Source organism: Drosophila subobscura, chromosome A (assembly GCF_008121235.1).
Source record: "Drosophila subobscura isolate 14011-0131.10 chromosome A, UCBerk_Dsub_1.0, whole genome shotgun sequence".
In the NCBI taxonomy this organism is placed as follows: Eukaryota; Metazoa; Arthropoda; class Insecta; order Diptera; family Drosophilidae; genus Drosophila; species Drosophila subobscura.
This window is the reverse complement of record NC_048530.1, coordinates 15,332,989-15,357,755: the sequence shown is the minus strand read 5'-3', so window position 1 is coordinate 15,357,755 and position 24,767 is coordinate 15,332,989. Positions and strand designations below refer to the sequence as shown.

At 45.7% G+C, this 24,767-nt stretch overlaps 2 protein-coding genes across 4 annotated transcripts; both read left to right on the top strand.

The window, feature by feature from the left end:
* Positions 1–1,753: 1,753 nt before the first annotated feature.
* On the top strand, positions 1,754–15,091 carry LOC117899777 (protein ILRUN). Of its 3 annotated transcripts, XM_034810061.1 has the most exons (6): positions 1,954–1,976; positions 2,110–2,775; positions 2,845–3,140; positions 3,241–3,380; positions 14,434–14,439; positions 15,062–15,091. In XM_034810061.1, the coding sequence occupies exons 1-4, from the start codon at positions 1,969–1,971 to the stop codon at positions 3,378–3,380; spliced, it is 1,110 nt and encodes a 369-aa protein (XP_034665952.1). In that variant the 5' UTR covers positions 1,954–1,968; the 3' UTR covers positions 14,434–14,439; positions 15,062–15,091. The 3 variants fall into 3 exon arrangements, with proteins under 3 accessions (XP_034665961.1, XP_034665952.1, XP_034665944.1); XM_034810070.1 differs by lacking the exons at positions 1,954–1,976; positions 14,434–14,439; positions 15,062–15,091 and adding an exon at positions 1,754–1,901 and having other exon boundaries at positions 3,241–3,422; XM_034810053.1 differs by lacking the exons at positions 14,434–14,439; positions 15,062–15,091 and having other exon boundaries at positions 3,241–3,422.
* LOC117899571 (homeobox protein B-H2) lies at positions 14,434–24,767 on the top strand. The gene is made up of 3 exons (XM_034809684.1): positions 14,434–15,483; positions 21,618–21,870; positions 23,448–24,767. The coding sequence occupies exons 1-3, from the start codon at positions 14,442–14,444 to the stop codon at positions 24,145–24,147; spliced, it is 1,995 nt and encodes a 664-aa protein (XP_034665575.1). The 5' UTR covers positions 14,434–14,441; the 3' UTR covers positions 24,148–24,767.

Sequence of the window (24,767 nt, the reverse complement as noted above, 5' to 3'; positions counted from 1 at the left end):
CCGACTCCCCAGAGAGGATTTTTACAGTAAGATAAGTGCAACTTTTACAAATTTGCATATTTTATCAGTAGTTCCAGAAATATCTGAGACAACATTTCAGAGAGAGAGAGATGTTTGCTCTGCTGCTTCCTCTCAACCCCCACATACACATGGCACCACCACATGCACCGTTACCTCCCATCTACATACATATGTGGTGTGTCTGTCTGTGTCTGATTCGTCTCATCTCTTCTTCTCTTCATGGGGGGTTGGTTGCTTTGCAAGGCCAGCACTGAAGTCGCAGCCGCTGCGGCGGCGGGGTATCCATGGCGCTCGCTGTTCGCCGCCGCCGGCGACGACGACGACGCCCACATGCACCGGGTTAACGGCAGCTTCTTTTGCCTTTACTACTTCTTCCACATCTTCTTGTTTGTCTCTGCTGTAGCTTCGTATTTGTGTGTGTGTGTGTCTGTATGGGCTTGTGTGAGTCATGCAATTGGCATTTAATGTTAATAGACTGCCCCACCTCCCACACAACACTCACCTCCCACACAACACTGCTGAAGAGGGGCCACCCCCAAAACGCAGAGAGCGGTCGAACAGTTCTTATTGATTTACCGTTACACTTACCTCTGTAAATTTCTCTTTGATCTCCGTCTTTTCATCAATGGAGAGGGTTTTTGTGAATTTGTTTAATGTTGCCATTTTGTTGTTTTGTTGCTTGGGATGCTGGCCGCTGGACGCGCTTTCTTAATTATTTCTAGTGATTGTTTGATTGGTTGTTATTTTAAATAAATTATGCGTTTATTGTTAATTTCACTTTGTCGCCTGTCGGCGTTTATTCGTTTCTCTTTCTCTCGCTCACACTCTTTACAATCTTGTTTTGCCGCGCTCCTTTTTCCTCTTGACGTCCACGTACGTGTACGGCTGTGTAAGCGTCTGTGTTTGTGTATATTGGAGTGGTAGCAGCGACGCGACTGCGGCGACACTTTCTTTTGGGTGGCGTCGGCGACGTTTTTTATATTTTATTAATTATTGTGTGTTTAAAACTCTTACAAACGCTTCGCTGAGCCCTATGCCTTCTTCTAATTACTGCTTAAGTTATTTTCGTCAAGTCCCCTCTCTCTAACACACGCACACACACACAAACAATTTTCGTAATTGTTGTTGCTTCTTATATTTGCACTTAAGTAACTGTTTTCCCAAATAACAAAAAAATTGTATAAAAAAATCGATTGCAGAATGGATCTACAAGCAACTGCCCGGAATCATCTATTTCGGATGCTGAATACGTAGACTTTTTTCAGTGCTATCTGCATTTGCCGGCTACTGGTACAAAACACACACTGTTGTTAACAATATTAACAATTGGTGGCAGTGTGTGGCCGCGCAGACATGGATCAAAAATACCGCCTGACCCTCGGAAATATACCTTGATATACGTTCTTATTTACGAAATATACCGATCAAAATCATATTCCCCGATGTTGATAATCTGCTTGATATTACTAGCAACATAGCACTCTCACCACTGAAACTATAATTTTATCCGAATAATGAATCAATTTTCCGTCGACTGAGCTTGCAAAACACACAGCTGTTAACAAATTCAAACAATTTTGGACACTGGACCAGGTTGACTGTTTTCTGTATTTGTAATACTTTTCAGTATTGACAGTATTTTCACGGTACATCGCTATATAATGGAATATTAATGTATATTTCGAGAATGAGAAGCAATATTTTGGTATATTTCTGAGCGTCAGAAGGTATGTTTTGTCGATAAATCCGCGGCCACACTGCCGAGATCATTGCTGTTTTAAACCCCGGAGATCGCCTGCACCAAAATATTAGATTAGCCTTTTCGTAAAGGTCACGTCCGTCTGCTACCAATCCGCCGGAGGACACCGCTTCATCCCGAGGTAGGTCGTTAGCACCAGAACACCGGAATTGGCCGTGTGTGTGGGTGTACCTGTACCCGAGCCGTCCATGCAAGTGTGAGTGTGCGTGCGTCCGTATGAGTGTGTGTGTGTGTGTGTTTCCAGTGTTGGCATGTGTGTGTACATGTGATTGCTGAAACAACAACAAAGCAAGAGCTAAAACGCATTTTCATTTCAGCATTTCCTGCAGTGTACGCCGCAACAAAAGACCTGCCCCCCCCAGCCCACGAGACTTGGAGCAGCGCAGAGCAGAGCTCGCCGCAATAACAAGACCCCACACCCACACAGGCGCATCGGAGGAAGAAGAAGCAGCAGCAGAACAAACCCAGCAAGCAGAGTGCACGCCGCCGACGCCGCTGCAGTCGCCCGCTGTCACAATGGATGTGGAGGAGAACTACGAGTCCCCGAATGCCACAGAGAACCAGGACCAGCAGCATCAACACCCGCAGCAGCAGCATCTGCAGTTGCAGCTGAATCTCCAGCAGCAGCAGCAACAACAACAGCAGCAGATGCAATGCGAGCCGCTGTTTGGCCTGACCACGAACACAACAACCACCACAAATCCCATGATGGAGACGAACAGCATCGCCATACCGCTGCCGGCGCCGCCCGGGACAGCGGGCGGCGTTGTTGTCTCCTCGTCAGCACCAGCCTCACTCCCGGCATCGTCGCCAGCGGTGCCGCACCAGCCGAAGGGCCTGCCCACGAACGACTTTGATATCGACTCGCTGCTGCTGCAGCAGTTCAGCTGCATGGGCACCACAGACCATGAGGATCTGATTAGTCAGTTCCAGAGCCTCATGAACAATCAGATGAATCGGGAGTCGGCGCGCTTCTACCTGGAGATGAGCAATTGGTAAGAGCAAGTTGGCCCATCCACAGATCCCATCTGATATCCTTTGTTCTGTTCTGTTCGCCCCAAAAGGAGTCTGCAAACAGCCGTCGGCTGCTATTTGGATTTCTGCAGTCTGCAGTCGCTGCCATCAATGAAGATCGTCCAGGGGCAGCATGTGAATGCCCAGCAGCAGGCGTTCCAGGTGCAAAACGATGGCACCGAGCGGTGGCCCAACAACTGCTACCTGACCTCGCCCATCCAGACGCAACGCATCAATGTACCATCCCTGCGACCGGGCGAAACTTGTGATATTCTGGCCGATCTGATGCCCACCCAGCCGCCAATTATGTGGCGCCTCTGCACACCAAATGGCTGGTATTTCGGCGGTGAGCGAAACACACACAACCGAGTTGCCCGCAGGGCAGACTTGTTGCATGCCCAGAAAAGTGTCCTAATTGTTTTATTTTTCTTGCTGCCCCCACATAGATGCCATTTGGATGATACCGCCGGGCACACAGGCCAGCCAGGATGAACTGCAGCAGCGCATGGTGCAGCTGATCACGTCGGAGGCCAAGCCGGAGGTCTATCCGCAGATCAACATCGTGATAACGGCGCACACACACTGAGCAGCAGCGGCAGCTCCAGCATTATTTTCATAAGAAATTTCAGCAAACAAAACAAAACAAACACAACAAAAACAAAAACAAAAACACGACAACAAATAATTTAGAAAGAGAGCAGCGTACTTCCCGGGCACAGAGGAAGGAGGAGGAGACTCGAGAGAGAGAAGCTAGACTCTCCCTCCCCTCCTGCTACTGCTGCTGCCACAACTGTTGACGCATGTCCCCCCCTACCCACTCCCCACTCTCAGCAGATGGACTGCATTTCGGATAATTCAAATTGAGCAAGTTTTATTATAAGATTTAGGTCTGTGTCCCTATATACTTTTTGGACTAGCATAAATATTCTCAGTAGTGGATTTTGTATGATGAAACCCTGCCCCTGCCCCTCCCTCTCCCACCCACAACACCCCCCTTTAATACATATGCAAAAATTATGTAGCTGTGCCTCCTCCTGCACCTGCTCCTACTCCTGCTCCAACTCCAACTCCTCCTCATACTTATATGTATAAACAAAGTTGTTGAGTTCAGATGTAGTTTACATTTTGCCTTTACCACAATTATTTTCCCTTTTTTTTTGTATTGTATTTTGGTGCCAGACGACGACGAGGATGAGGTTCGCCGGAAATGTAATTTAGAGCAATGTTTGAGAATGAAATTAAATTGTTCTAAGCATAAGCGGAGAATGTTTGCAACTATTCTCCATTATTATTTTGTTTTACTTGATTTTGGATCTTATTTTGTCCTTTTGCTCTCTTCCCGCAATTAAGAACTTTGTAACCTGTAACAAAATTAGACATATAAGTGTTTAAGTGTTTTACTAAGCCTAAGAAACACAAGAGGAACGAAAAAAAAAAGAGTATTGTTTTTGCAACTGAACGCAACATTAAACATAAACATTAAATGAAGCAGTCGGTATTTTCTGTCTGGAGCTACACGGTCACTCTGCGGAAATCTCAATGTAATTATCGATGTAAGAAAATGAAATTAGCGCTAGCGATGTACAATTTAATAGTCGATTTTGATGTAAAAATGTAAAGCGATAAAAATGTACTTTTACTGCATTGGTGGTATTTTCGGCGTACAATTGGCAAGGTCACACTCAAGGTAAGCCAACGCTTTCGTTCTGTCTGGCAACTCTAATCCGGCACTCCTTCTTTGTTGGTTGATAGGGCAGCACTATTGCCATTCACAGTGAAACGAATTTCAATTCAAAAGCTGCCGCCAAATAAAGCAGAATTCAATCTGCTTCTAATGTAAATTTAATTAGGAATTGTGTACCATTCCAGACGACTTTCCCCAACCATGTGTAGCATCATCCACATTTCTATGCTTTGCTGTGATATATTCCTCAAGTCATGCAATCCGATTACGAGCGGCATTATTTATGCGCGCCATTTGCAACCTGGCTGCCGGCAAACGTCTTGCCAGCATCTTTTGCAGCAAAATTTGTAATTGAGTCGAAAAAATGCAACAGAAAACACACACAAAAATCTGTATTCTCACAGTGGGGAGCAAAATGTTAGCTGTTTCCATGAAGCTCGGATCAAGAATCGAAGAAAAAGAATTTAAAGGGGAAAATGCGGCTTGGGAATTAAGTTTCAGGGAATTCTTAACGCAAAATATAACTTGAAGGGAATTGGATGAATCGAATTTGAAGATAATAATTCACATTGCAGCCTCAGGCGATATATTCAGTCGTTTAGCATGACCTTAGGAGTTTTGATTCGTTTTGATAACTGAGACCTGATAAATCGACGTCGTCTACATGTATGGGATGAGATTCTGAAGATCTTTCATTCTCCTGTGAATGCATTTTCCGCATTTAAATAGAGACGAAAATGAAGGAAATGTACTTAAGGCACAGAGAGGACCCTGAAGATATGAGAAGAAACATTAAAAAATAGAGCAAAAAAAGCAAATAAATATGTGCTATAAATAAATATTAACTATAATAAATTATAATAATTATTTGGCTTTCGAATGAGCATTGGAAATAGTCTGCAGTCCAGTCTGGTCTCTGAAATGTTTCGAAATTCTTTTTTTTTTTTTGTTCTTGTCTTTTGTACTTGCCGTTATCGATTGCTACACTTTTGTGCGCAACTGTACCTGAATATAGGCACTCACGTATGCATGTGTGTGTGTGTGATGTAGAGACGGGATCAGGGGTCGTTCGTGCGTTGGCACGGAAATGAAATGCATTGAAACGGAAAAGAAAATTATAATCCGTCGAGGACTGCCTTTTGACTTGAATTACAAATGGCGCACATGCAACGGCATCTGATGAGCAAGGGGGCAGAGAGGGCAGAGAGAAGGGGGTGTGGGCGGGTGTCAACACCCTCGCTCCCCGCTCCCGCTCCACTCTCCTTCCACTCTCCACTGTCATGTCACGGACAATCAAATCAAAAAGGCGTCAAAGCACAAGTCCTGCGCTGCATCCATGCTTCTCCTTCGCACACACACACACACACACAACCCCACACACATATGCTGCATCCCGCTCGCACCTTTGGCTATACAAATGGAACGTTTTCTCGTTCCATGTAACATTGTAAAATTGCATTTGCTCTCTCATTCTCTCACATCCGTTCGGGGACGGGGCCTCCATCCAGCATCCAGCATCCAGTTCCTTGTTGTTGTTGTTGTTCTAAAATTCAGATTATGATTTGATTGCCAAACAACTCCACCCCCAGCCCAGCAGCAGCACCAACGAGAATGGGTACTGGGTACTGGGTCCTGGATGGGCACCAAGCCTATTTGATATTCATAGATTGGGAATTACAAGCAGCCATTGCCAATTGTCAACAGTCTTTTACACACACACACACACAGAGTAGCGGGTGTGTGCGCGGGTGGGTGTGGCCGAGGCACGTGCTGATGTCAAGTTGTTACATGAACACAGGGCGCCAGCGACGCCAATTTGTTTGTTCATTTCATTTCATTATACACTTGCCAAAGGGACGACATGATTGCGCGGTAAGGAAAGTTTGTACATAAATATGTAACGGAATCTACGAAGAATTCTACGAATCTCTCAGGCAGTAACTTTGTGTCTTAGCCACCGCTGCTGGCTTTACTTTTTGTAACGTAATTGAGTTATCATAACAAAAACAGATAGGTGGCAAAAGAGCGTAATATAAAAAGGTATAAGATAAAATGTGCAATCCGTAAATGGCGTAAATAAATTGTAATTTCGAAGCTAGTGTATCGAACGCTTCGGCCTCCACTTCTCTCTTGTTGCATTTCATTTTATTTCGTTTCATTTGTTTTTCTCTCTCCTTTGCCAGATTTTATCATGTCGCTTTTGGGGTGCTGGGTGCTGGTGGGCGATGGGATTACAGGGAGCAGTAGCTGTGTGGGCGTGTCAATTGGAAGCTCCAATAAAGATGAAAACACTGTCGACTTCCTCGGGGACCTCAGGAGCAGCAGCAGACAGGGCATCAAATGTATTTTCTAGTCGTTAAGATCACTCCCGTTTGAAGGGGAGGATCAGCTTGATAGAGTTTACTTTTTCTACAGATATTCAAACCGAAATGTGTAAGAGTTTGCAGCAAGCTGACGTTCGGTTTGGTCATGGAACCAAATAGAACAGTTTAAGGCACAAAAAGGCACACAAAAACTGAAAAGCCTCAAGGATTCAGTTGAATTAAACACGGAAAACCAAAAGGATTAATACTCTGTCGCCTTCTGGGCTGTGTTGATGGCTAAAAAAATGTTCTGCTTTACGAGAAAGTCATGAAAAGTCGCTCAAGTCACATCCATATTTTGGTTGAACTCTTTTCTAATTCCAAAATGAAATGTAAACAGTTTGTCCTCGAGCAAAGAAGTTTCCATGAAGATTCTTATGCTTATGCTCTTGAGCTCCACGTATTATGTATCCATCCCTATACGAATAGAATTGCAATAAAAAACTCTGTTATAAACATTTTCTGCGACCTCTTCTTGTCTCCTCAAAGGCGACTTCCCTGCCCCGTCCATGCCACTCCACGCCTTTGGCCGCATTCACATTCCATTCGGACTGATCCCACCCCATGGCGCTGTCCAATGGGCAGTGTACCCCAGCCCCTGCCACATCTTGGAGCCCATTAAATGCATAAAACAATTGCCAGACAGTTTGACGCTGTTGGGCAACCTAAAAATGCAAGCACCAGGCCAAGAGGCCTCCAAAGCTCCAAAGTGTCTCTCCGAGTGTCTGTCCCGCTGTCAGTGCCGTTTCGATTCGATTCGATTCTGTTTGTTTGAGGCGATCTGGTCCATTCGGTGCAGCAGTGCACCGGTCCTGTGGTCTGGGTCTGGGTCTTGGTCCGGGTCCGGTCCGCCCGTCTGGTGGTCGATTTTTATGAGCGCCGCGCGTTGACAGCTTAAAAGTCTCTTAGCATGAAAAATATTGTCAACGCCAAATGGCGATTCTCGATTGTTTGTGTTTGTTGTTGCTGCCTCTTGGCTGCTGCTGTTGTTGTTGTTGTTGTTGTTGTTGTGTGCTTGTTGGGAGGAAAAACTTTTGACTTTTGATGTGTTTTGGCGATAAGATTTTGATAGAGCTGCGATTTATGCGCCAACCAAGCGGCCAGCCAGCCAGCCAGGACTTTTAACTTATCTGCAAAAACTGACAATCAAAAAAAATATCAGCGAGTAGTAGGAGTTGTGCAGGGTAGTGGAGGGAGCGGAGGGGGTGCTCGTAATTAGCACAGTTTGACAAGCATTAAAGTGCAGAAGTGAAGCACTGGAAGGCGAGGCGAGTAAATTAATTTCACAAATTGTGCGGCGATAAATTCGATTTTAGATACTCCAACTCCAACTCTTCCTATCTTTATCTATGTGTGTGTGTGTGTGTGTGCTGTTGGCCTTTTAAACAAACATGATTTTGTACTTCTATTTTATGCCATATTTAAACTGATTTAATTTGGTTTTCAGCGTCTCTGTCGCTCGCTGGCCGTTCGCCTTTCGATTTGTGTCTCGATTTTCGTTTCGAGATTCGGTTTGTCTAGCTCTTATTTTTTTATGCATATTGTTCGCTTCGGTTGTGGTCCATAGAAATTAACATAAAACTTACCAAACCTCCCCCCCGCCAACGCCCCACTCCGTTGCTGATAAGAAATGCGGGGAAAACTTTTCTGTTGCCTTTTTGTCGTTCTCCTCTGATTTTGAGTTTTATTTGTGGGCTCTTTTTGTACGGTTTTGTCACGGGCCCTGGGCGGCCTTTGTTTGGTCATCGTGATATATAACAGGCGATAACGCCCTAATCGCCTCGATGTGAGCATATATCATTCGGAGCATCGAGTTCGAATCATCCCGCGCGGGGTTGGGCCAACTCCTCCCCATCGACTTTCAACCTGAAACTGGAGCGAGGCACCAAAGAAACGCTCGATGGCTGGCGATGATCGTTGCCGGCCGATCGGAAATTCGTTGAACAAATTCGGAAGAGGATTGGCAGGCATAGAGGTTCGCAGGCGGTTGGGATATTCACTTCGGTTCCAGGGGGGTTTTTCTCGGCAAGAGTTTTTCGTCCAAGCCCTTTAGATTTTAATTTACTTATCAAATGTTTGATGGTAAATAAAAGCAAAACCCATGCCTATAAAATTGTAATTGTATATTAAAAGAAATCAATAGCGATTGAGGAGACTTCTAACATTACACAAATAAATGTGTTTAAAGGCATTTAAAAGCTTAACAAAAGTGTAATTAGTGTCTTAACTATAAGTGAATCTCTCGAAAAAATACATGAATAAAATATAATCGGAAAGTAGTTAAAAATTGTTGTAATTATTTTTGAGAAGACTTTCTGCTGCAAGTTTTAAATTTGATTGGAATTATGATGATTGGCTGTTCTAATATTTATAAATAGACAAAAATATATTATATAATTATAAAAAACATTTCACTTTGAGTCAGAAGTTTTCGAAAATGGTTGCTTAGGGGAATTGATTTGATTGAAATGCTGAAAAAAAAAAATAAAGCATGGAAAAATGTCCCTAAAGAGAAGCATTTTAGATCTACAAATCTCTACTTCATGTTGCCATAATTATCTGCTTAGAAAGTGCATTCAGTAGGTGACGATTCCTTAACAACTGATATTCTCCGCTCTTCAGTTATCAACGATCTCCCCGCCACCATCCTTTCCCTTGAAGCGCTTGAACATCAAAAATTATTTCTCTAAATGTATTTCTGGGAGCACCCTAACGAGGGTCGTCGATACTCTGGTCCAACGTAAATATTATTAAATATAAATGACGCAAAACAAATTCGTAGGATGACGGATGAAAAGAGCCGCGCGAGTTGTCGTTGTTGTTGTTCGTGTCTTAAACGCGGACGCGACATTGCGTGATGAACAAACGTCGAGCATTTCCCAATGAGATCAGAGGAATCATCGGGGATACAGCTGGGTGGACGGCCCGAAAACCGAAATGAAATGGAATGAAATGACATGACGTGTTGTTATTAAGCCGCATAATCAAAGTAAAAAATAAAAACAAAGCCCCGCAAGCAGCCAAACAGATTTTTATGAATGAAAAGGAGACGTCTGGCTACTAGAGAGGCCCCAAAACCACTTGCCCCCGATGCTCCCGATGCCAGCATACCTGAGGGCCACTCCCCGATCGCGGGCACACACTGGGGCAGAGGCAATTGGAGTTCCAGAAGGTTGTATTTGGTTTTGAATTTGAATTGCCTTGGAAGCAGTGTGCGGACAGCAGCGTCGGCAGCGTCGGCAGCTTCAAGGCGATTAGCGAAAAGCGGTAAATGTTGTGTTAAACCTCAATTAAGAGCGAGGAAGTCCAGGTAGAGGGAGAGAGCGGGCCGAGAGCCGCCAACAGGATGTTCAACTCTTTTGGGGGGCAATTTGAATCCGCTTTGACTGACGCCACACGCCAGGGTCAGATTTGAGAATTTACGACTTATCCACCAGGGAGGGTCTCAGGTCTCAGGTCTCGGGTCTCCATCTTCACCTCTCGCACTGCCGCTGCAGCGGCGCCTAGAAGGAGCTTCCAGCGAAGATCTTGGCTGTGTGGCTCTCCGCCGTGGCTCGTTGTTGCTTCCTCCTTTTTCCCCTGTTGTTACTCCTTCTCTGTTCTGTTTGCTGGTGTCTCCCTGCCTCTCGTACCAGCGTTAAGTGCTTTTTAATTTGTTTGCATTCGGAATCTGAATCAGAATTCCCTGTGTTCCGCTTTTATCGAGAATCAAGTGAGCTGAGTGCAATTACGACACCTTCCAAAAGCCATACAGGATACGCGGATGCAGGGCCACAGGGCGGCATCATCCTCTCATTCTATCATTCCTCAGGCACTTAAGCTCATCCCCAGGGGGTTGCTGGCTCTCCCACCCAGTGGCCCAGTGGGTGGTTGCTGCCTGGTGGTAGCTGTTGACTGTTGGCTGGTAGCTGGTAGCTGGTAGCTGCCGGCACGATTGTCTCTTTTGGCGAGTGGCAATGGCTAATTAAAATTACTTTCCAGGGCGTCACTCTGAAATTTACACGCAGCTCCCATCGAGGGTGCCGAGACCTCACCAACGGTCGAGCGCGGGTGTGGGGGGCGGAGGAGAGTGGCACATTAATGGTCAGTCGGTCATTTTGTAGCCACTTTTAATGAGAGTCCCCGGTCGCAGGTCCCAAGTAGCAAGTCCCGAGCTGCTGCTCCCATAGCCATTCATTGCTTGGGAAAAGTACTCGCACCTTCCCGCTCCAGCCAACTGTGTATTTGTCATTTTTAATGTCTTTTTAAATAATTTCGTGTGGCGTTGAGAAAGGTGAAAATACACTCCAACGAATGGCTTTAATGGCTCCCTCGTTGGGTTTACCTAGATTTATGGCCGGACAACGCCTTTCACTTGAGTAATTGCCATCGAAATGTTTCTATGATTTTTTTGCTGGTTACTCCATTCTCATATTTTCTGTGCTACAGTTCAGTTTGCTATATACGAGTATTGGAAATTTCTTTGGTTTAATGGTTTCTATTTTAAGTTAATATTTCTGCTTAGTCTTCAATCAAAATACTATTTGGATGTGTGGCAAAACTCTGATTAAAATAAAGACAGACAGCAGACTGTCTTCGACTTCCACTCTTCTTTGGTGTTCTATAAGTGATAGTCTGGAGAGATTTGATGTGCCTGAGTAGAATAAACAAATTCAATCAATTAATGTATTAATATAAATGGCAAAATGTAATTTCTTTCTCCGCGAAGAGCATTTCAGCTTCGTTGTCTTTGTCGTGTACTTTTTCCCCTTTTTTTCTCTCGCTTCCATCTCATCTTTAATTAACTTATTTCTCTGTGCTGTGTAATATCTTTCGCTTTGCCATGGGGATGCGTGGTGGAAGTGTGGGGGTGGGGGGATGGTGCATTGAGTGAGCAGCAAGTGCCGTTAGCTAGTTTCAACAAAATGGCGGCCACAGCTGGACAATTTCGTGTGCAAGGGGGCGAAAGTCAAGCTGCCCCTCATTAGCAGGCAACGGCCACTGGAAGGCTGCAAGACAAATTGTTGTCACATTTTGTTTTGTTTTATGGGAATCTAATTAATGCGCGCACTAAAAGGCAGGAAGGTGTTGGAAACCCTTGGCAGAGATATGCCAGAAGAAGTGAGCAATTTGTTAATTAATGAAGAAGAAATTAAGAAAATTAGAAAGTTAACGCAAATAAAAAATGAAATCTAATCAAATGGCAACAAACATTCATTCTTCAATTTCAAATAATTTATTTCGAACTAAAAATTGAAGTTACTTAAACGAAATTTCTTTTCAAAATCCAGCTAAAATCGGGCATTTTAATAATTAAAAAATAATTAAAGATTATATTTCTAGTTAATAAATCATTTTGTAGACTTTTCCATCAAATGGTTCTCTTTTGATATTGATATAAATTAGTTGAACAATTCCTTCAGAAGCATCAAGCATCACATAAACAGATGAAGGATTCTAGCTATGTGAAATCGTTCCTTACTGTACGAGATGGGACCCTAAATACGAGTACCTTGAAGCTGTCAGCAAAATGTATGCCCATCCCTTTGGCTTCACCCCTTTTGAAGCGTGAGCCTGATTGCTTGCCACATTGTTAGCTGGCTCATAACAGTTGGAAAGTCGCATATTCAGATAGATTGTTAGCGTTTCGTTCCTGGAAATATTTTCGATGGCCATTGCGACAGGAACTTGCCCTCCCCACGCGGAGGCTGCGAGCAAGCAACAAATAATTTCAGACAATTGCTGTCATTGTTGTGTTTGTAATGAAGCCATTTTTAAGAGCAGCCAGCCACATGCAACAACGGGCGAAGCATCCCGCCTCCAGGCGCCAGGGGCTGGACACCACGAGAGTGCCAGCCCAGCGCCCCTCTCACCACTCAACCACTTGGCTGGAGTAGGAGCCATGAGGCCGGAGACTGAGACTGGGAGTCCATTCACTTGCACATTAGGATTAGGCGGCAAATTGACATCGATACGAAGGAGGACGAAGGAGCAGAAGTTGGCCGAGCACACTTAGAGAGGGTGAGAGAGCGAGAGAGAAGGAACAGCGGGCATCCATTTAACTGCTGCCAATTTACTGTTTAAATGCCAAACAAAAAGTGTTAACAAGCGCAAAAATAACAAAAGAAGAACAAAAAGCAACAACCACGATTAGAAAGAGAGACAGCTAGAGAGAGAGAGAGAGAGAGAGAGAGAGAGAGCGCAAGTGGCGATTTTGGTAAGACAACGTCTCGGGCAAGAGCGAGTCAGATATACATATTTATATGCTCTCTGGCACCATCCATCCCGCATATCTCTTTCTGATTGTGTGTCTCTCTGTGTGTGCGTGTGTGCCTGACAGTGAACCAGTTTTCGGGGGCGTGGCCTGGCACTGCCAGAGATTGCCTGCAGCAATAGGGTTGACAGCATCCCATCCATCCATCTTGCCGTCTGTCTGCGTCCGCTAGAGACCAGCAAGAGCGCGCGTGGCTTGCCATAAAAGTGTTGAGTTTGCAGCCGCTATAAAAAGTTTATGGCTGAGGGTAAGTTTGAGGATCAGCTTTGGTGGAAGATTTCAAATTGTTTTGTTCTGCTTCCAAATAAATAAAACATCACTGTATTAAACAATGGATGTATGTACAATGTACTTTAAGTAAATATTGTACAAAAATATTTATATTATTTGAATTTTAAATAATGGAAAATTAAAAAGAAAAAAAAACAAATAAAAATGAATTCAATTTTTTCAGAGCCCATGAAATATTTTAAACAAAATTACATTCATTAAAAATCTCTAAGTCTCGCCATAAGGCTAAAGCCGTTGTATCTTCCTCGTGGTTCGCGGCCATTGCCAGGCGGAAACTCACCACGACAGCGAGTCACAGACGGACAGACAGACAGACATACAGACAGAGACACAACTACGCTGCTGCTGATTGAAGCCTAATGAATGTCAATTGCCGCCAATTACGACCAATAAATGCGGGCAATAGACACAAGCGAGGAGAGCGCAAGCACACACAAGCATCGCATCGCCTCGCATCGCAGAGAGAGCGAGAGCGAGAGCGAGAGAGCAGAGGCAGAGAGCGGCGCGGCGCGGCGCGGCGCACAGAACGAAACTCGGAGTGCAGTGCATGGAACTCACCACGCCAAGCAGCAACCCACTTGGCCAGGCCCTCAAGTGCGAGCGGGACGACGACAGGTGGCAGCGCACCTCTGAGTGGCTCGAACGGCGACGAGGCTGGCGGCCGGGGCTCAACTGGTTTCTGCCGGGCCGGGTCGGGCCTGGCTGAGTGACTGAGCCGGGTCCGTGCTTCAGTTTCGGTCGAAATCCACAGGCGAGCGGTTGTCCACACCGGCTCTGGTTCGCGGTAGACAAGCACACAAGTTACGACTTCCAGCAGTAGCAGCAGCAGCAGCAGCAGAAGTAACTGTAACTGTAAACCCAAATACTCGTAACATTAACCATTAACTGTAATCGAGTGGCAGAAGAGACGAGGCCAGTTGGTGCCAGCAATCAATTGAAAGTTGAAACTCCGAAAAAGCGCGCGTGTTATAAATATTTTTGTTGTTGTGCCCCATAAAGTGAGCAAGCAGTGTGTGCGCGAGGGGGAGCAGGGACAGGCAGCGAGCAGACACACACATGACCACAATGCCACCGGAAATGTCCGCAGCAACGGCAGCTCCCGTTGGCACCGCACCCAGTCCGGCCATTGCCGTCGGCGGCGGCATGCCGCGCGATTCACCGCCCGGAGGTGGCGCCGTGGCCATTGCCACCACCAGCCCCAATGCGACCAGCACCACCACCACACAGGCGACCCGTTCGCGCTTCATGATCACGGACATTCTGGCTGGCAGTGCGGCCGCTGCGGCTGCTGCAGCGGCGGCGGCAGCAGCTGCAATGGCAGCAGCCTCCGCGGGACATGACACCGACTGCTATGGCAGGGAGCGGGATCGCGAGCGGGACAGAGAGCGGGAGCGGGAGCAGGCGGCAGCAGCGGCGGCCGCCCATCATCATCACCAGCAGCAGCAGCAACAGCATCAGCAGGCCGCCCTCCAGCAGTACATTGTGCAGCAGCAGCAGCTCCTGCGCTTCGAGCGGGAAAGGGAACGCGAGCGGGAGAGGGAGCGAGAGCGAGAGCACTTCAGGGAGCGCCACTCGCCGCCAGCGAACCCCGCACTGGGCTACCACCACCAGATGCCGCCTCATCTGCTGGCCCACTTTCCACCCTCCCACTACGCCGTGCTCCAACAGCAGCAACAGCAGCAGCAGCAGCAGCAGCAGCAACAGCAACAGCAGCAGCAACATCCGCATCCGCATCATCTGCAGCAGCAGCTGGAGCGGGAACGATTGGAGGCCCTGCATCGGCATGGAGTGGCAGTGGGGGCCGGTGTCCACTTGGAGCCTCATCACAATCAGCATCTCCACCATGCGGCTCATCCCCATCACGATGAGCGATCACGCTCCCCGCTGATGTTGCAACAAATTGGAAGCAACAACAACAACAACAGCAGCTCAAACAACAACAACAACAACAACAACAATAGCTCCAACAGCAACAACAACAACAACAACAATAATAATAACAATGGAAGTGGAAGCGGCATGATGCTGGGAGGAGCGGGCAGCAGCATCAGCGGCGACCAGGCCAGCACCATCGACGACAGCGACAGCGACGATTGTGGTAAGTGCGATTTGGAATTGATGTTGCAGGAGAAATACATTTAGGATCAAAGGGGATGCAGATCTACAGAGTGCGAAACGAAATATTTCATTAGAGAATTTAAATGTAGAAGAATAGAGTTCTGGGAAAGGAAGTGATTTTGAAGGGGATTGGATTTACAGTCACTGCAAACTTAAGCTATTAGAATATTGTTAATATTATGTGTAATTTATTATGGAGCTCTAAGGCACTTTTAGGAAATATTTTTGCTCCGTAGAATTACTTTAAGTCAACGAAATCTATTTAGGAAACTGAAACTTTGATAAGTGGATTCTGCGTACGGGAATGGGTGTTGGAAATGGTGAATGAGAGACGGGAATGAGGAATTTGGTTGCAATACGCTTATTGGGAAAACAATTGTGTTTCGAAGACACAGAAATATTCAAATTACATCTTGTTACTGGATCATAATTGGTAAGCCAAAAGAAAGAGCTTGAGCTTCTTCAGTAGCGTAGCGTTCGATATATCTAAAAAAACTGATTGAAACTTACGCTACTGTTGCACCAACAACTATAATCCTCATAAAAATGTATCTAGGAATCTTTTACACATATGTATATAAAAATATGCGCCCTTAGTTCCTGTGAAACTATTTGGAAATGATACATTTGGAGATGGTTATTATAAGTGCAAAATGATGTACATACAATATCTAATTTTTTGTGCATTTATGTACAAAAAGAAAAGCATTCATATTTTTACAAACATCAATTTGACTAGATTCAATTGATGATTTATTTGCAATTAAACAGAGGGGTTGTTTTAGCATTAAAAATGAGCAGTGACTAGGGAAGTGCACAAAAATCAATTGCAATTTTTGTAAGCCAATTTTTGCCGAAAATGTTCAGTTGCCTGAGAGCAGCTATTGAGTGCAGTTTTAAGCCGCTAACAGTTCTGGCTGTTGTTGGCTAATAAGCAAGATAACTACAACAACAACAAGTGCAACAGAAACCACTGTGAACTGTGTGGCATGCGGTTAGCGTCGGCAGCGCCGTGCCAGAATCGAAATGGGAAAATGTTGGCTTGATAGTGGAAGTCTCTCGCTCAGCCCAGTCAAGTGGCAGTAGAATAGTGGAGTGGAAGGGGAGGGGAGGGCAGAGCAGGGGTAGATATAAATATAGAGGTGAGGCAGGGGCAGAGGCAGAGGCAGAGGCAGAAGCAGGTGCCTGTGTTGGCCTGTTCCACTCGCGACTCGCGAGACTTTGCCAGGTCTCTCGAGCAGATTAACAAAGTGCACACTTTTCGTACATATGTATGTAGATACATATGTACATATATAATTTCCCAGTCAAAACTGTCAACGGTGTCCGAGTTGGACTACCCTTGACGGTGCCCCAGCCCAGTACCCTGTACCCACTGTGCCCTCCATCTCTTCCCCTAATTTTCCTCCAATGCGTGCAACAATTTAATTGATTTTGCTGCCAGTTTCGGTTTCGGTTTCGGTTTCAGTTTCTACTTAGTATTCTTGAGTTTATTTGTTTACCTGTTAAGTGCTTTTAAACGTTATGCAAATTATGACAAATCACTATTAAATACTCGTAATCGTGCGTTTTCAATTGATTTCTGTTCTGTGCTGATAGAAAATGCAGAGAGGAGGCAGGGGAAAGAGTAGCGGATAGCTAATTGTGAGGGTTGTGACTCTAGACATTTGTAGACTGTTTAGAAAATGAGTTCTACATCGAATTTAATGGCCAGTGCCAATATATAGACACATTTATAGCCGACTTATCAGCTAGTATTGGCAGACAAATAAGTTCGATTTTGAGCTCTGAAAAAAAGATTTGTTTGCATGACTCATTCTGTGAACGTTGATAGGTTCCGGCATTAATACTTCAACGTTTCTCTCCCCTTCTACAGGCAATTTGAATGACTTAGACTAGATTCGTTAGTCTGCCAGTCACCTGCAATATTCATCAATATTCAGTGCTTCTTTGTCAGCAACTGAGCCATAGTTTTGCTCGAAGATATTTATGTTTTTTATATTAATTCTTCATATCTTCAGGGAAAGCTTCTTCACCATTTGAATTAAATTAAAGCCAAACGATACCTCTATATAATGTGCATATCTCTAGCTTTAGCAGACATTAGGAACTATAATTTCTTGTTCCTTAATTTGTTTCATTATCTCTTTGTTCTTCTACGCTCAACAATTTGCTGCAATTTCACGCACAATTTTCACAGTTTTGTTTTCGTTTTGGTTTCCGTGTGTGGCTGTTTGTGTGTGTGTTTGACTTGTGCCAAAATCAATTAACAAATTAAACTATAACCAGAAAGCGCAGCTAAATCAAAGAAATCGACTCAGCCCACTGCAACACAGCCGTACCCCGCACCCCGGACTGGACCCCCTTCTGTTTTGACATCCCGCTGTCAATTTTGTCCAACCGAAATTGCCTTTGATTTGAGACACAAGCCAAACGAAAATAAGAAAACAAAAACCCCACAACTAAATACAAATAAAAGTCGAGAAATAAAAGTTTAATCTGCTGGCGGGGACAACAGCACAACCCACACACGCACACACAATCACAGTCGCAGTGCCCGTCGCAGTCCCAGTCACAGTCAATCCCATTGACAGTTCGGTTAGGCTCTGATTCGCTCTCTCTCTCTCGCTCTTGCTCTCAGCTCTGGCTGGGCCCACGCGCAGCGGTTTGCTTACAAAATATGAAAGAAAGAAAGGCTTTTGAATCAGTGTCGAACCTTTTAAAACCCACTGCATTAACAGTGCCAAATTCCTAGACTGGAAAAAGTATTCAACATATTGTATGTCGCCATTCCACATATGTCGAAATCTATCAGCTAAATTCTTATGTTTCGCTTCTCTTTATCAATCTATCGAGCGTGTTTTTTTGTAATTTTGCGCCTGCTTAGAGGGGTATTTCATGGCCGGGTTTCTCATCAATATCATTGCATTGTTTTTTGCTACATTAAAAACAAAAGCAAAACGCAGCTTTTAACGGCTTAATCGAAGCCCACCAGCTAAAGCAACAACACAAAGAAGGAGAGACCAGGAGCACACACACAAATAGAGAGAGAGAGAGAGAGAGAGAGAGGGAGAGAGAGAGAGAGAGGGACCTCGTCTGGGTCTGTGCTTGGGGTACGAGTCTCCACAGGGTACGAGTCTCCGCTCTCCGCTCTCCGCTCTCCGCTCTCCACACACAACACTCGCGTGTCACTTGAGACGCGTGCGAGCGACAGTTGTTGCTGTTGTGCTGCTGCTGCTGCCGCCTCTTCTCTTCTGGCTCTCGTTCTCAAAGGATCGGATCGTTGTCACTGGCTTATAGCCGCGTTTGAAATTGACCCAAAAGCTGGCTGCCTCACCCTGCCCTGCCCTGCCCACTGAACTGTTCACTGATCGATCTGCAAAACGGCGGTGGAGCGGGGCGGCGGGCATACGAAATCACTTGAATCACATTTCTTTTGCCGCCTCAATGCCTTCGTGGCCCACCATCAAGTGCCAAAGGATCAGCAGCAGCAAAAATATTAAGAACACGAAAAAATAAATAATAAAAAATTGATTTCAAATTGAAATTGATATTTTGGGGAATCATCTTTCAGACGAGTATGTGGCCGAATTTGTAGGTATTTCAGGAATGCCTTCAGTCTCTTTGTTTGGCTTCCAAGCCCCTGAAAGCGAGCAGCGAGAAGAAGAGGCAGTAAATGAGGAAGAAGAAGCTGAAGCAGAATAAGAAGCAGCAGCAAGCAGACCGAGATAGAGATAAAGACAAAAGCAAGTCCACTTAATTCGCATAATGGAAACCAACAACAAAAATAAATAAATGCTCACGTGCGCCACGAAAATCGTCGGCAAAAAGCGAACCAAGTTCGTTGCCCAAGTCTTTTGTTTTTCGCATTCTTCCCTGGCCCAAACATAGACTTGCAGTCAGTGTTGGATACCCTAAGAAAGTAGCTCTTCTAGAGGGAACATTGAAGAAGGGTTTTTCCGGCTCGTCCAAGTCTAAGAGTAAGTTTAAGTTACATATTTAAATGTAAATGCAAGTAACAAGAGCTAACACCCAGTGGAGCTTATTTGTTGACCCATAGTTGTACTGTTATTTCCCAGTGTTGTGTAAGCTGTGGGTGGAGCTTCCCACCGCCAGACACATTGAGAGGCCTTCACGCCTTGTAAGGGCATTCAATAATCGTTGGAACCACCGCAAGGTGGTTCCTCTTTTGCTCATTTGATGTAAAGGAAATGTTAAATCATAGACCCAACTACATTATAACAACATTATAGCTATAAATTATGGCTATAAATTATAATGCAGCCAACACGAGAGCCAAGTAACCGTTATGTAAGGTTAGGTCCGTGAGCCGCTGCCGCTGCTTCTGCTTCTGCCTCTCCCTCTAGCTGAGCTTTTGCCTCTGCTTGTGTCTCTCCCTCTGCCTGAGCTTTTGCCTATGTCTGCGCCTCTCCCTCTACTTGTGACTGCGCCTCTCCATCTTCTTGTGTCTCTCCCTCCGCCTCCTTACATCTCGCTCTCTCTCTCTCTCTCTCTCTCTTCAGTGCACTAAACGCCAACATTATCAAAATGTTGATAAACGTTTAGCCACGAAACAACAAAGAAAAGAAAAACGGCCCAAAGAGTGCAGGCAGAACGATAGTTATACAAAAGTTAGCTGGAAGTTGCTGCCGGCGGCGAGGGTGCATCGCCTTTAATTAAAATGCAAAAAGGCCAATTGCAAATGTGTTTCCCCTCTTTGGCTGCTTCTCATAGTTGTTGCTGCTGCTCGCTGCTCGTTGCTGCTGTTGATGTTGCGCAATTAAAATGCAAGCATAAATAAAATACAAAAAATTGCACACAGAGCGACGGGAAAGGAGAGCAGAGCGCAGCGACAGACAGTGAGAGATAGCGCAAAAGGAAGTCGTCGCTGCACACTTAAGCATGTTTAATACAGTTTAGCCACAAGCACTTAATTACAAATGCGAATGACTAGGGAAAGCAGGGGAGGGGGTTGGTGTAAGTAGAGAGCACAGGGAGAGAGAGAGAGAGCAAAGTGTGGAGGGGGGCGCTCTATCTTTGTGTATTCAACAGCAAAGTGTGGAACAGAAATTGCGGAAATGCTTTGCAGCCAAGACCTGAGAATGGCTGCTAATGTAGGAGCACAGAGAGACAGACAGAGAGAGAGAGAGAGAGATAGAGGAAAGACATGCCAAAGGGGGGTGGTGTGGGCTGGATAAATATGGAGTATACATACATCTGTACATACATACATACATATGTAGCCACATCCACTGGAGCAAAGATCGGGGAGTGGCTGGATTTCGGAGAGTCCGGCATGGGTTATTAGAGAAACATTCAACAAAGTATAAAAGATTTTAGCAGATTTTCAGCATGAACTCACTCAAGCGCACACTGAGCGAAATTTAGGGATACAAAAGAAGGAAAATAAGATTTCATTGCTTAAGGTTCTAGCTCTAAGTTAAGAATTTATTGGGGCTGCCAATAAGGGAACACTGTGAAGTGATTAACATTCAAATTAATATTTGTTTTCTTAACTATTTGTAAGCCAAAAGTTGATCTTTCTGCATCTTGCTCCCTGCTACTCTGAACTGGCAATGTGTGTACCCTCATTGCCAGTGCTCACTGTACATGCATATGCATGTGTGTGTATGTATATGTATGTACATCCATCAATGTAATGCTGATAATTGTTTTGCTGGCTGTTGTTGTAATTTGTGCTCATAAACTGTTTAATTGCAAATTAGCAGAAGGCATTCGGACAGCGAAGCGGCAACAACAATGTTGCCACATCTGAACATGCTCTGTGGCAGTGGCTAGTGGCAGTGGCAGTGGCAGTGGCAGGTTGCTCTTGTTGCATGTGAGTTGGTCATAAAAAGAACTAAAAAGCGCGTAAATGTTGCAGAAAATTGCAAAAATATGAGAGATGTCCGTGAGTGGGTTTATTGTTTTGCAAATGAATGACTGGGTGGGGCGGTGTGGGGGGAGGATAGAAAACTAGGCACCAGGAACAACTACACTCAGATAAATCAGATGTGCATAAATAAATGAATTTAAAATATATAAGCCATCATTCATACAACACATTAAAAGCTAACATTCTTATACTGATGATCGATCGACTCCCCTTTTTAGGTGGCAAAGATGACGATGGCGAGGACAGCCTGAAGAACGGCAGCTCCGCCAACGGTGACTCCTCATCCCACCTGAGCCTCAGTCTGAGCAAGAAGCAGCGCAAGGCGCGCACCGCCTTTACGGATCACCAGCTACAGACGCTGGAGAAGTCCTTTGAGCGGCAGAAATATCTGAGCGTACAGGATCGCATGGAGTTGGCCAACAAGCTGGAGCTGAGCGACTGCCAGGTGAAAACCTGGTACCAGAATCGCAGGTGAGTCTGCCCCTCCACCACACTACCCCCTCTATCCCCTCTATCCCGTCTACCCGTCCCTGCGTAGCAGCGGCTTTTCTTTGAGGCTTTGTCAGGCGGCTTGGCTTGATTGCCGGCAGTGCGGCACTCAGCTCAACTGGTCGCTAATCAGCGCCTTTAATGGGTTGCGCCCATTTCTTCGCGCACTTTTCCAATAAAAATCATTTTAATGGCGACCAACCTCCTCCCCAAGTATTGAGATATTCACGTATCCATTTCCCCATTTTTGTGTGGAGTGTTTTTATGCTGATTACTTAATTTGCTGCATTTTGCGCTGCGAGTCGTAAAATCTCGTCGGCGATTTACTAAATGAGTTGTTTACTTTTTTGTTAGCCCGACTATCATGGTCATCGATGTGTTCAATCTGAGGCTGTTCCCCCTTCGATTTTCTCTCAGTGCAAGTTTGTTGCCTAAGTCTTTCGTTGTCGAATTCGAGTTCGAGTTCGAATTGATGCGCAGTCGATGCTCAGTCGCTGATCAGTCGCTGCTGCTGCTGTCTTACGTTCTTGCTGCTTTGGCGTTTTATTTTCAATTTTAATTATTGCCCAATGACTTGTCACTATTTCGCTGTCTCAGAACAACAACAGCAGCAAGAACATCTGGGTGGCGGGGCAGCGGCTAGTGCAGTACTTAGCTGAAGTTGGAGAGCAGCCAAAACATCTTGCGAACCGGATGCGCTGTGCCCCCGTCTGGCATTCGGTTCTTAAACTGGAGTACGGATTATATTTCTTTATTGTACGCACTCGTAATTGGTTTTTAGTTTTGTTTGTTACGCCTTTTGCGGCTTAGATTTGACTGCAGTAACAGTTTTTTTTTTTTTGTGAATTTTTAAGCGGAGGGGCAGCCACTCAAATGTGCTAGGAAAAACAAATGTGCTACCATTATCCCAATGCCAAAGTCAACACATAATCTCCTGCTCCTGCTGGAACACTTCACAGCTGCTTTCCCCTCACACTCTCTCCCTCTCCCTCTCCCTCTGTCGCTCCTTGCAGGCGATGAATGTGCAAAAAATGTGTAAAAAACTCGACCCTTATGCCCAGTCGCCGTTCCAGTTCCATTCCCCGACCTGGTTCTAATTCTAGATTCAGTTGCAGTCAAGGGCCTGGCGCCTTCGAACAATTAAAGGATTTGCGCAAAAAAAAATAAAAATAATGCAAGCAGCAGCCCGGCTGTGGCGCGGGGCGGGACGCTGTCAATTAGGACTCGGTTTTCCGTTTTCAGTTTAGAGTTTTTGGATATTATTAGTTTTTTTGTTGGACTTTTTTCGGTGGGCTGGCACAAGATTAATGACAAAACAATTAAGTGCGAAATATAAACAGTCGGGGAGGAGCGGCACCGGACCGACTGCTGGGAGAGGGCAGAGAGAACTCCCGGGACTCGGGCGGTGACTCGGCAGTACCACGGCCATGATTAATGGAGAGGACTCTCTCTCTCTCTCTCTCTCTCTGTCTTTTTGCTCTCCTTCATCCTCTATTTGTTGGCCATTCTGCCTTAGCGTCATCTTCATCGCTCTCTTTTTGTTGTTTCTTCGATTGCAGAACCAAATGGAAGCGACAGACGGCCGTGGGCCTGGAACTGCTGGCAGAGGCTGGCAACTACGCGGCCTTCCAGCGGCTGTACGGCGGTGCCACGCCCTATCTGAGCGCCTGGCCGTATGCGGCAGCCGCTGCCGCCCAATCGCCCCACGGCGCACCGCCCTCGGCCATCGATATCTACTACCGCCAGGCGGCCGCCGCAGCGGCCCTGCAGAAGCCAGCGATGCCCGCCTCCTACCGCATGTACCCCACCAGTATGCCGCCGGGCATGTCGCTACCCGGCATGCCCCCACCGCCCCCCGGTGCTGCGCCAATGCTGAGCGGTTACTATGCGGCCGCCGCGGCAGCCGCCGCCACTGCTCAGCCACCGCAGCAGCAGCAGCAGCTGATACCGCCGCGCGACCGTTCGCCGGCCACCAGCCAGAGCGCCAACAGCGAGGCGGACTGCGAGCGGGGCAGCAGCAGCAGTCGCCAACGCCTGCTCACGCCCAGTCCGCCCCTCAATCCGGGCAGTCCGCCGCGCCGGGACCAGGAGCGGCTGAACGAGGTCGAGGATCTGCCCGGAGCACCCCTCAAGCTGATGCGTTGCTCGCCCCTGCCCGCCGACGAGGAGCACAGAAGCGGCGCCGAACAGGAGCGGGAGCGGGAGCGGGAGCTCGCCGACGACGACGACGAAGACGAAGAACTGGCCCTGGAGGTCTGATGAGCTGATGAGCTGATGAGCTGGCCCCAGTGCACCCTCTCTAAGCTGGATCTCACAAACTGTCTAAACATCATCATGGGGCACACTCGTGTCTAGCACCTACGAAATGTTCGGGAAATGTTTTGCTTTGGTTTTGTTTTTTTTTATAAGCAGTCTTGAAATTGTTTGCTAAATGTAATGTGAAAATTTACTAAATGGAGTTCAATATTTGTCTAAAAAAAAGGGTTAAAGAATGGAAATACTAGTGCCAGGATTGGTTCGAAACTTTTAGCATTTTAAACTGAAAATTTGATTTTGTTATTTGCTTAAATTGTATTTCTGCATATCATCTGAATATTTCCTGAATATTTCCAACTATTTTTTTATTGAAAAAGTGCAAAACCATTAGTTTTGTGTTGCAAAATTTGACTCCCAAAAAGAAACGGCTTGAAGCGCTCGCAGTATTAATAAATTTCCCGATTTCCCATCTGCCCCAGTAATTGTGAAGAGAAAACAAAATACTTTTTTTTATAAATAAATAAATATTTAAATGTACTTAGACTAGTGGAAATGTTGTAAATTTTTGTAAATGATTTTTGTACATACGAAGCAGACCAACAACAACAGCAGCAGCAGCAGCA

Bases quoted from the DNA above. Each gene is read 5' to 3' on its own strand.
- LOC117899777 (XM_034810061.1), top strand. The intron at 2,776-2,844 runs GTAAGAGCAAGT...TCGCCCCAAAAG, and splicing joins TACCTGGAGATGAGCAATTG to GAGTCTGCAAACAGCCGTCG. The intron at 3,141-3,240 runs GTGAGCGAAACA...GCCCCCACATAG, and splicing joins AAATGGCTGGTATTTCGGCG to ATGCCATTTGGATGATACCG.
- LOC117899571 (XM_034809684.1), top strand. From the start codon at position 14,442: ATGACCACAATGCCACCGGAAATGTCCGCAGCAACGGCAGCTCCCGTT. The intron at 15,484-21,617 runs GTAAGTGCGATT...TCCCCTTTTTAG, and splicing joins CAGCGACAGCGACGATTGTG to GTGGCAAAGATGACGATGGC. The intron at 21,871-23,447 runs GTGAGTCTGCCC...CTTCGATTGCAG, and splicing joins ACCTGGTACCAGAATCGCAG to AACCAAATGGAAGCGACAGA.